Source organism: Daphnia pulicaria, chromosome 6 (assembly GCF_021234035.1).
Source record: "Daphnia pulicaria isolate SC F1-1A chromosome 6, SC_F0-13Bv2, whole genome shotgun sequence".
NCBI lineage: Eukaryota > Metazoa > Arthropoda > Branchiopoda > Diplostraca > Daphniidae > Daphnia > Daphnia pulicaria.
In genome coordinates this window covers 10,630,143-10,640,960 of record NC_060918.1, presented here as the reverse complement: position 1 = coordinate 10,640,960, position 10,818 = coordinate 10,630,143, and the positions used below count along the sequence as shown (strand labels likewise).

The 10,818-nt window shown below is 43.4% G+C and overlaps 1 protein-coding gene across 5 annotated transcripts; it reads left to right on the top strand.

Moving 5' to 3' along the window:
* The first annotated feature begins 109 nt into the window (after positions 1 to 109).
* Positions 110 to 10,638, top strand: LOC124343131 (R3H domain-containing protein 2-like). Of its 5 annotated transcripts, none has more exons than XM_046796278.1 (12): positions 110 to 2,682; positions 3,648 to 3,763; positions 4,586 to 4,674; positions 5,378 to 5,932; positions 6,014 to 6,362; positions 6,433 to 6,938; positions 7,002 to 7,241; positions 7,328 to 7,741; positions 7,805 to 8,542; positions 8,617 to 8,808; positions 8,907 to 9,096; positions 9,170 to 10,638. In XM_046796278.1, the coding sequence occupies exons 2-12, from the start codon at positions 3,748 to 3,750 to the stop codon at positions 9,499 to 9,501; spliced, it is 3,621 nt and encodes a 1,206-aa protein (XP_046652234.1). In that variant the 5' UTR covers positions 110 to 2,682; positions 3,648 to 3,747; the 3' UTR covers positions 9,502 to 10,638. The 5 variants fall into 5 exon arrangements, with proteins under 5 accessions (XP_046652234.1, XP_046652232.1, XP_046652230.1 ...); XM_046796276.1 differs by having other exon boundaries at positions 7,002 to 7,256; positions 8,910 to 9,096; XM_046796274.1 differs by having other exon boundaries at positions 7,002 to 7,256.
* Positions 10,639 to 10,818: the final 180 nt, after the last annotated feature.

Sequence of the window (10,818 nt, the reverse complement as noted above, 5' to 3'; positions counted from 1 at the left end):
AAGCAGTCGACATATGTCAGATTGTAGAAGGCATTGCCAGTACATCCAAATAAAAAGAGTCAATACGATCGAAAGTCCATGGGTTTTTGTTATTTTTTTATTAATCTCCAAAGACGGTGACTGGGCAGTTTGTTATTATCTTTTTATAGCGTATCTATTCAATTATTTAATGTATTTTTAACACATAAAGCCCTGTGAATGTGAAAAATTAAGAAAAAAATTGCGCTTTGGTGCGGATCGGAGAAAATTCCACAGTAAATTGACGTGACCAAGTTCATTGCCTTATTACTTATATTATTAGGACATAATGCTGTTGACGCTATTTTGGAAACGAAACCCTGCACGTTTATTTTTATCAAAATGAGGTGGATACTTTTTTATGGTAAATCGAAACAGTTTAGCAAGTTCTTGATTATATTTCCCATTTTATTTCTTTGTGTTGACATATACTTTCTTACAGTGGATATTTCATGGGATGGTTGTATAGGTTTAGTCAGTGCGTTTTAAAATGGATGGCTCATCATTTCTCGGAACTTGGTCCGCCAGTATTGCGCATCACCGCCATTGTTGAATGCCGTACGTGTGTCGAAATATTGCTTGTCGATTGACTATTACTTGACAATTCAAGCAATAAGCCTTCAAGTTTCACGTGAATATAGCGTATGCTCCGTTCTCAGCACGCGATCAAATCATAGGAATCCGGCAATGTGACGCAATTGCTTTCTGTGTTTTGCTACATTTCAGTCTTGTCACCATGGCAACCAATTTGATTCACGAATAACGACCCACGTGAATCCAATCTCTTCCCTGCATTGCTTTCTGTCACGCCCCACATCGAAAGGTGCTTCAGTAGGTTATTTACAAATTTTTCGACAGAAATGTCCCTTATAATTGCATTCTGCTCTTTCTGAATTGATTAAAAAAGTTATGGCGTTTTTATATGACACTGGAACGATGAAAATGGCTCTTTCCGTACATTTATATAATAGCATGATCCGGTTATGAAACAAGACGTAATATATGGTAATAAGTTGGCAATGACCCATGTTTAGAATTGAAAAACGGGTTGTAATTGAAATATTCCAGCGTTAGCTTATTTCTGCCGAATTAATTTAAATGCTTAAGAGGCAGAATTGTATGCACCCCCAAAACGCTTTTGCTGGATCAAAAATTCAAATAAGTGTCTAATAACATGAGCGGGTTATTGTTTTCTTTTGTTGGAAGAATGTTGACTATTTCTTAGACAGGGTAAATGTTGTTAGCTATGCTGAGTCTTATAGATCCATAGGAAGAATAAGCAAAGGCCAAGTGTATCGCTCGAGTTAACTCTTTCGGTCGACTACAGCGAATCATAGCAATTGAAGGAGATGCCTCGATGATTATTCTATACAGAGCAGCCAAGGACTTGAATAATAAACAGCTGTCGGCAGTCAAGAGGGAGAGGCAATCTGATTTAAAATTTTAAAAGAAAAAGAAAAGCCAGCCGTGTATTATCTCCTCCATATTTCAAAAAGACAGTAGTGTATAGGCCATCCTATTTATATTCCTCTTGTCCTATATTTTTGTTCTTTTTCGACTCTCTTCGAATTCCATCAAGGCGTTCAATCATGGCGTGGTGCACAAATGTATCATCCGTGCCATGTTTGAGACAAAAAATGTTGTTCGTCGTTTGACAAAGTTTGTTTGATCGAATCGCGAATATTATTATTGGCTGGAGGTCGTGGCCAGATTTCGAAAGCATCAAAAAAGCGGAAGTGTGTGCCGAGTCGTAAAGCTGGGCAAAGTCGTGGGTGCGAGCCTATACAGCTGGAAGCATTCCTCTCAGCAGCTAGAGTTGTACGTATTCCAACTATTCGCGCACACTGTTAAAAAAGAAAAAAAAAATGTTATATATACTTTGCGCGCATGCGTTGGGCGCGCGCGGATAGCGAGTCGATTCGAAACGGCCGAAGAGATTGTGTGGAAATTTCTAGCTGCAAAAGTTTCTTCTCCGGCGCTCTGCTGCTGCAGTGTGTAGTAGCCCTCGTGAATGTGTGTGTGTGTAACATAGACAAATACACGGCCATGTTGGCGCAGATGCCTTGTCTCTCTGCTGCTGTATAGTACGCGCGGGCGTGCAGCTATAGCGGGCCGTTCACGCAGACGCAAAGCCCTCTCATTGTTACCTCCTTTTTTCCCCTATATATGTGAGAGGGGTTCGCAGCTCCCGACGATTCTGCCCATCTTCTTTCATCGTTTGTTTCACCTCCTTGGACGCTTCATTCGGACAAAGTTCTAGGACCTGTGAAGAGACGAGAGACAAGCCGGTGGTGTGTACTGTCGCTACTGCTCGCCACTCCAATCAAAGTGAATTGCATTCGTGACTGTGTATTTGCTGGTGCTGTTGTTTGGACTAGTAGAAAAAGAAGATGCGATTCCGCCAAATGTGTCCGGACGGATGAGCAGCCAAACAACACAGCAGCAGTCCACCGTCGTCTGAATCGAAACTGTAAAAAGACGTGGTCGTCGTGTCCTACACAGTCTGCACTGTGTACTACACGCAGCAGGAGCAACCCAGTCTCAGCAGCCGCCGAGGAGAATATCGCCCGCTGAGATTTTCGTTGGCCTTCCGCCATTTGAAGAGCTAGAAAATAGCTTACCGATTACGCCATCGTTTCTTCTTCTCGTCGTCGTCGTCGCAAGGTATTTATTCTAAAAAGCCCTGCTTATATTATTACCTTACGTTTTTGTGTTTTCGTGAAAAATTCCACCGTTTTCGTGTGTGATGCTCGTCGAGTACGACGACTTGGTACTAGTTTGTCTTTGTGGTGGTGTCATGGCGAACTTCATTTGGTATATCTTCTCTGTGTATACATTATTCCCCTATGGGCTGTACAGAGCATCATTTGATGATCTTTGGGAATCGGTTGTATCTTGTGTGTGTGTGTTTTTCTTTGACTTTTTCCCGAGTTATTTTTTCTGTTTTCCCTTTGCGTCTCTTCGAGCTTTATTCCCACACTTCCTTAGTTCCTTCCCGTTTTTACCACTTTTCCTTTTCCTCTTCCTTCCTTCATTCTTCTCCTTTCTTTCTTTCTTCTTCCTTTTCGTTTCCGTTTCTCGGCCTTCCTACGCGCGCTCCTTCGCATGTGTTAGTATATTACTACTTGGATTATTATTACATGGCCGGCCCCCCTGTTATTATTCGCTTTATTTCTTCTCAGACTCTCTCTCCTCTACTGTTGCGGTATGTCTATGCTTAGTGTTGATGTTGCGGTATAGCCTTCACGATTTTTATACTATTCCTCCACATCTATTAAGCGTCAAGCACACACATATGATTCCACCAGCCGCCCTCGCAGCACATTAACGAGATTTCGTATCAGCGTTTCTTTCATTCGCACTGTAGACTACACACCAGCAGCACCATGTGATATTATAGACACACACACACATACACAGAGGAGTTTATAGAGACGCCCGTGTGTAAATTGTCATTTGCAGTCCGCATGCCTATCCCGAAAGAGCTCCCCGGTGACTTGATATTGAAGACATTTCGCCGTGTTGATACATACTTTTAATTCGTTCTTCGGACCGCGCGTCATTTGTGCTGCTGTGATACTAAACATCTAATATCCCATTTGTTTGTTTTTTCTTATTATTTGCCGCAGTTAATGAACGCACTTTGAACTGATCCCATTTCCTACACATCCCACACACGTAGACACACACACACCGGGCGCCATCTTCTCATCGTTCTGCTCCCTCTTCATGGCACAAATCGAAAGTAAGTTCTACTACTACTATCTATATGATGATGATGCAAAACCTTGAAACGTTAAATCGATCGCCAGTCTCACTACTGTATTCATATCTTTAATGGATATTTGCTGCGCGGTTGCGCCCTGTCGTGTCTTTTCAAATGCAAAAGTCCCTACCCACCTTGAATCGCTGACTGCTTATTGGTATAAATCGTTCCCAGTTGCGGAAGCTTCTTTTTCATCTTTTTTCTATTCGTACACACAACAGACGACGACGCTGATGTTTTATTGATTAAACTACCGTTTGAAACTGCCGAGTAGATCTTGAGAGACTTTTGTCAAACAGACATCCTATAACAATATGTATACCGAGTGTCAGTTGTCTGAGGTGTACCCATGTCAGGTTGATAAACGGATTCCTGATGGACGTAGTCACTCAAGTTGATGAGTGTATATAACCCCACTCGGATGTCGGAATACCTCGCTGCTTGACCTAACTGATGGCAATGTTTACCTTAGTATAAAATAAGCAGCTGCTGCTACTATTTAAGATAGAAAAAGAGCTGGAATGAATTGGAAATTCTTTGATTGTTTTGATTTAACCCCGGCGTCGATTTGCATATCATAAATGTGTATTTCAATCTTTGATTCCAGTCGATAGACATTTGATTTTAGGCTTATTCAAATCGATACAACTATAATGTGTAGCCTATCAATAGTTTTATTCATTGACGAAAATCATTGGCGCGTCAAATTTCTTTTGCCCTTTTTGTTGATGTTTTTTTTTTTTGTGGTTTGATTTGTTTTTCGTTTGTTTGTTTGTTTGTCGATCGTTTGTCCAACGGCAGAGACCATCAACAGCCGGAATGATCCTGTAGATCCGTCTATCCATAATTCCCGAAGAGCACGTCCGTTCCATCACCTTTCCAGTGATAGTGTAAGTTGTGTGTGATTTCCTCAATTCCTTTTTTTCTCTTTTTTCTTCTTTCTTCTGGTTGGCGACAGGTTCTCTTGATACGTGGAGATATTTCATTAGGAAATCGTTGATACGACAAGCCTCTTTCTATACTATTACACTCTCGACTGCGGCCATCTGCGCCTACTATCTTGTGTTTACGTTCGACCATTTTCACGGTTGACTGTTGTCGTGCTGCTGCTGAGCTTCTCCACCCTCGTTTGGCTGCTTGCTTCGCTCAGTGCGCCCAGCGTCTGTATAGTAGGGTAGTATAGTTTAGTAACTTGTAGTGGCGCGCGCCACTGAGCTGCTCTCCCGAAATAGTCTTCTCTTCCTTCTTGTCCTTGGTCTCGGCTGTCGCCTTTTTATCCACTCTCCGCTTGACTACGCCTTCTTCCCCACGCGTTAGTCCTTTTTAGTTTGTAGCCAAGCTTATTGACTTTTGACTCGCGGTCCAACTTCTCTCAACAACAACATGCATCCAAGCCACATCCAACGGCGGCGGCAGCAGCAGCCCAGCAGCAGTGATGAATCATTCATTTCTTTTGTTCTTGTGTAGAGAGACAGCAGCAGTCAAATTAGTTTTCCACCTTATTTTGAATGATTTATTATAGGAAGCTTTACGCGCTAATATCAGATGACCGCGCATTCTTTTCTAATGTAATATTATTATTATCATCTAAAGTTGAGCGAAATACGAGAGTCTCCAGTCTCAGCAATGGCCAGCAGCACAGAAGACTGGGCTGGATCGACTATGGAGGACGAAGAGTTGCCGATGGGGGAATACGCGACCAGCTCACCCGGAATTGAAGTGGGTGATCAGGTGGACGAGCCGAGCCGAGCGTCCAGCAGCAATGAAGACAATCACCGCAACAGTTATTTGAACGATCAGAAGCGATCCAGTCATCAAGCCGACCTCGTTTCCAGCCAGAGTACCAGCAGCGAAGGTGAATACGTGTGTCGTCACAAGAAAATGAACAAAATGAAGTTGCTGGTGAGGAGTCACGCCTTAAGAGAAGCAGCTTCCCCGCCTCCCGATTCGCCTTCTTCTTCACCTCTATTTAACGCAACAACCAATAGCTCATCATCACAACCTGTTCCCGACGAACAGCAGCAGCAGCAGCAACAACAACAACAGGCTTCTTTGGTCATCACGGTCGTAGAGAGTCACGACGAAACCTCATCACCGCATCACCAAGAAGTGGCTCAAGTGACTAATCGACTCCGTCCTCGAGTTCAGGTGAGAATTTCATTTTTGAAATTAATCATTTAATTCCAACCCCCGTACGATGACATAAAATAACCGTCGTATTTGACACAGGTGGAGAGTTCTCAGTGCAGCGTAGATAGTTCGAGTTCGTTCGTCTCGTTTTCCTTATCGCGGGATTCGAGCACGGATTTAGCCAACGGCAGCGAGGCTTACTTGGCGGCCGGCTCGCATTTGTACACGGACAACACGGGAGTTGACCTGCACCACTTTATCATCGAGACATTGCACCGCAATTACAAAGACCGGATGACGTTGTTGCGCATCGAACAGGACATGATCGCCCTAGTTAGAGATACCAAACGTACCTGTCACCGCTTTCCGGCCATGTCCTCCTATCACCGAATGCTCGTCCACCGAGTCGCCGCTTACTTTGGCATGGAACACAATGTCGACCAATCCGGTAGTCTTGTCAATCTATTTTCTTTTTTCTTATTCAAAATAAGAAAATTTTGGTTCGGTTGGGTTGACAGGTAACTGCGTGGTGGTGAGCAAATCGCGTCACACGCGGTTGCCGGAGGTCGCATTCAAAGAGTATGTTCGTGATGATGTCGTCCTGCCGGAGGAGCCCAACAGGAAATTGAATCCCAAAAGAGAAACGGTCTCTTTCGAGGAACCCGACCGTCACAGCAGCAACGGCAGCAACAGCGGCGGCGGCGGCAACAAGTTCACCCGTTCAACGGAAATCCGAAGTCGGAGCCTGGAAGAGCGTGACTGCGTGCTGGGCATGGACAGCAAAGCAAAGAACCGTGCCTTCCAACCTCAAGTGACGCTGGTCCCAGAAGGAGTCTGCTGTCCAGCAGTCGAAGGAGCCACTACTGCTACGGGAGCCAGAAGGAAGGAAAATCTGTCGGAATCCACCGTCTCCGCTTACGCCACTCCGACGACTTCACGCACAAACAGCGAAGACATCCAGACTCTTCGATGGCCAAAGCGGATGACACAAGGAACACTTCGCACTAACATGCGCATTCCCAAGGTAATATTTCTTATGTAATATTAATTTAAAAAAATTAATACAATTGTTTGATTTCGTCGACAGGTGGAGTCGTTCGATAGTCGCGACTTACTCGGCGGCTACGGCAACACTTTACGTCCGACCGTGGCCAAGTCGTACAGTTTTGGTGGATACACGGCCACTTGCACATCGCACGAGGCCAATGCGGCAGTCATGAGAGGAGGTGATGTCAACGGAGCCCCGGGTGTCTATCAACAACAACACAACGTCAACACCCAACATCATGGCGGACAGAATTATGGCACTCGATTTTTATCCAAACAAGTACGTTCAAGTGAGGTCGGTTACATTGAAACTGTTTAAGTCGATTATATATTATTGAATTTTTAATTTTTAAAAATAAAAATCAGGATTCAAATTCAAGTTCGATCAGTATCTCTCGATCCAGTCCTACCAGTTCCGGGTACAAATCTCAACATTCTGCCGCTCCATCTCCTACTCCGGTGCCCAGCAACAGCCGGGCTGTGCCATTACGGACGCCAGCCGCAACTTGTAACAGCAGCTGCAACAATATTGAATCGCAAAATGCTGGCGGCTATAATCAGGAATGGAATCGCGCTAATGCAACAGTCGGCGGAGCAACCGCCACTACTCCCGAAATCGTAACTCCGCCGACTAATAATGCAACTCTGCTTTGGGCAGTCACTAGTTTAGACGATGTGCCAGCCGGTTCTATTCTCATCAATCCGCAAACTGGCCAACCTTTCTACAATTCGGACGGCTCAGCCTACAGATACGATCCTCATTTACCTCTACCCTTTCAAGTAAGCTAATTCAATTAATACTATAATGGCAATAACAGGCAGTTGAATCATATTTCAATTCAGGTTGAAACCAACGTCAATTCCAACAGTGATGCAATGGGAGAAATCGAACAGGCAGACAACTCGTACGAATCTTACGACAGACCGGAAGTAGTAGTCAAAGCGGAAGACAACGAAGGATCGTCAATGTCGTCCGTTCCCGTGTATCCGGCTTGGGCGCAACAGTGTTATGAAAGCCCAATTTCACCCACTTTGGCAACTTCTTACGTTAACCAACCGCAGGCTTATTTCGGTCCGGAATTTGCTTCATTTCATCCGGCAAACGGAGGAGCGGCTTCAAATTCTCAACCAAACGGCTACTTTGTTCAGGGCCCCACAGTCAATTCTTCAGCTCCGTTCGACGATCAAATGAAAGGCAATTGCGTTGCAGTTCCGGTTGCTCACGGCCATGGGTACGTTCTCTATCAAGCCTGTTTGGGTCCTTCCGGCGACAACGGAGCCTCCATCGACGCCAATGATTTGTACTCTGCCATGAAGAATCTTAGTCTTAGGCCAATCGGCGGAATTCCGCCAATGTCGTATCCTTTAGCCGAAAATCTGACTCATCAGGTGGAAATGGCTTCAACAAATGGGCCATTTCTCGCTACAGTTCCTATCCGGCCGGCTAACATATCTAACGGGAAAATGCAAGCCCCTTGTAACAATTTGCCACCACGTTCCGGTTCGACGCCGCCGACCGTTGTTACAAGTGCACCCACAACGTCGCTGACGTCCAACGCTTATCTGGCATCAATGCGAGCTGTAAGACTATTTCGATTTTTTGGCGCTTTTACTACTACAAGGACTGAAACATTTTTTTTGATTATTCGTTACAGCAAAGTAATAGTCAAATGATGCAACATCACCAGCAAATGCAGCAGCCTTACAACGGGACTGCCAATGTGGCTGTTACTCCTTACCCATCCATGGTTTATCCGTTGGTGAATACAACTGCGCACTCTCAAGGCAACCGACAACATTACTTCCCTTCCAGCCTCGTTCATCATCAATTCAACAACGCCGCGCATGTAAGTTTCAGACATTGACGGTTATATGTATTGTGTTGGTTTGCTGTAGGCGCTAGACATGTCTAAACGTCAATATTGTTGGCTCTATTGATTGACAGCAGTATGTTTCATCTCCTTGGTCGTTGGTGACGACTACTGCTGGGACGAATCGAGGCACCCCGGAGAGGGAAACTAATAACACAGTCAGCCTGGAAATGCCATCCAATCGAATGGTGGCAGCTCCACACTCTCCTAATCGTGTCTCCTGTTTGTACGGACCTTCACTTCCATCGCCATTTCTCACAGCAGGTTGATTGCATTTTCATTATCAAAAGGATTAATTTAGCCTGTGAACAACATATCATACAATGGTCTTTATCAGGGGAATGCGGAGCAATTCGCCAGTCGTCAACCGTACTCCACCGCCAGTTTTCACTTCCGACTCCAGCGCCACCAGCAATGTACACGTTGAGACCTCGCATCCAACAACAACAACAGACGTCATTTTCCAGCTCGTCTTTACCACGTCCTGCAACATCTATTCAGAATCAGCAGCCTGGCGTGCTGGGCTTTAATTCCTCGCGACATGTCAGGACCAGACGTCAAGTTTTCCGGCCTCACGCTGCCCCTGTCGGTTTCACTACTGATCCTTCCTCTGTGATGCAGAGTCATTCGTCCTCTCCTGTTCAGCAGTTTCCGTCTCCCACGAGCTAAATTCTTAAAAAACAAAAAAAAACATGAACTATCTGATAATAACTAGCTATAAATTTAGGGAGACCTCTATTGAATTTATACTCAAGTCAAATTTCCCGCTAGGAGTTTCCTTGAAAAAACAAAATTTTTAGGCAAATCAAGTGATGACCAATAAGTTTCAAACGCTACAATTATATAATGATATTAGTTATCTCGGAGATCCTCTATACCATCGCGTTAACTTCTCATTTTCTGTCAAACAATCAGCACTCTTTTCAAATCAAGCGTTAGGCCTAATTGGTTTTTAAGTTAACAATTTTTAAAGGCCCTATTGAAATGGCAATTAACAAAAAAGCAATCGTTTGGGAGTGCAAGTAAATTAAATAAAAATCAGTTTACTACTTGGCAAAATCTCTAGCGAAAAATTTGTTTTCTCATCATTTCCTGCGTAGCGTACGTGGTTAAAAATCTCAACGCGGCAACCCTTGACATGTTTGTGTTCATAAGCCTGGGGAGTGTCAATTACAGCCATCCACAAGTGATTTTCTATCACAAACGTCATTTTACTTTCCTCTAAATTGTGAAAAATCTCTCTAACTTTACTCAATCGAAGAAATCTATTTAAATGCAAGTGTGGAAATCCTCTCTGACCCAACTATCTGCTGTCACTTCCAGTAATGTAGTCTAGTGCTCACAAAAATTAGGAAAGCCATTTAAAATCTCTCTCTACACCGAAATACCCGATTCAAAACCGCTGAACTGTTGTTGTGGCGATCGATAGTTATTATTTATTACAGTGTTTCATTCCCTGCTTGAATACCACAAACCTATACTATACTTGACATCAATTCACACGTTTCTTTTCACATTTCTATCTTTCATTTGCCACATTATTATGTAGGTAAAAATTGTGCTTTTCAACTCTTTGGAAGTGTTATTTCTCTTTCAATTATCTCTAGCTAGTCTATCTAATCTGTTGGCTCCTCAGTCACTGATATTTTTGGACAAATTCATTGGATATTGTCATGCATATGTTGTATTTCCTTTTTATTTGTTTAAGAGTTTTCTCATAACTATCGTTAAAGGAACACTGTTAAGAGTACATTAAAAATCAACACCTGTATCGTGATTGGACCTATATAAAAATGTGGGCACGCATTCCTTGGAAATTGCAGCTTCAACCTTTTGTTAAATCAGTATCATATACAATTACTGCTTACTATTAACTATATCTTTCACTCTGAGGAAAACAGGATTTTCCTGCACTGCAATATTTTGTTTCCTGTAAGATTACTTCCATTCCATATGAATATGATGTTACTAAAAGTCTAAAACTAA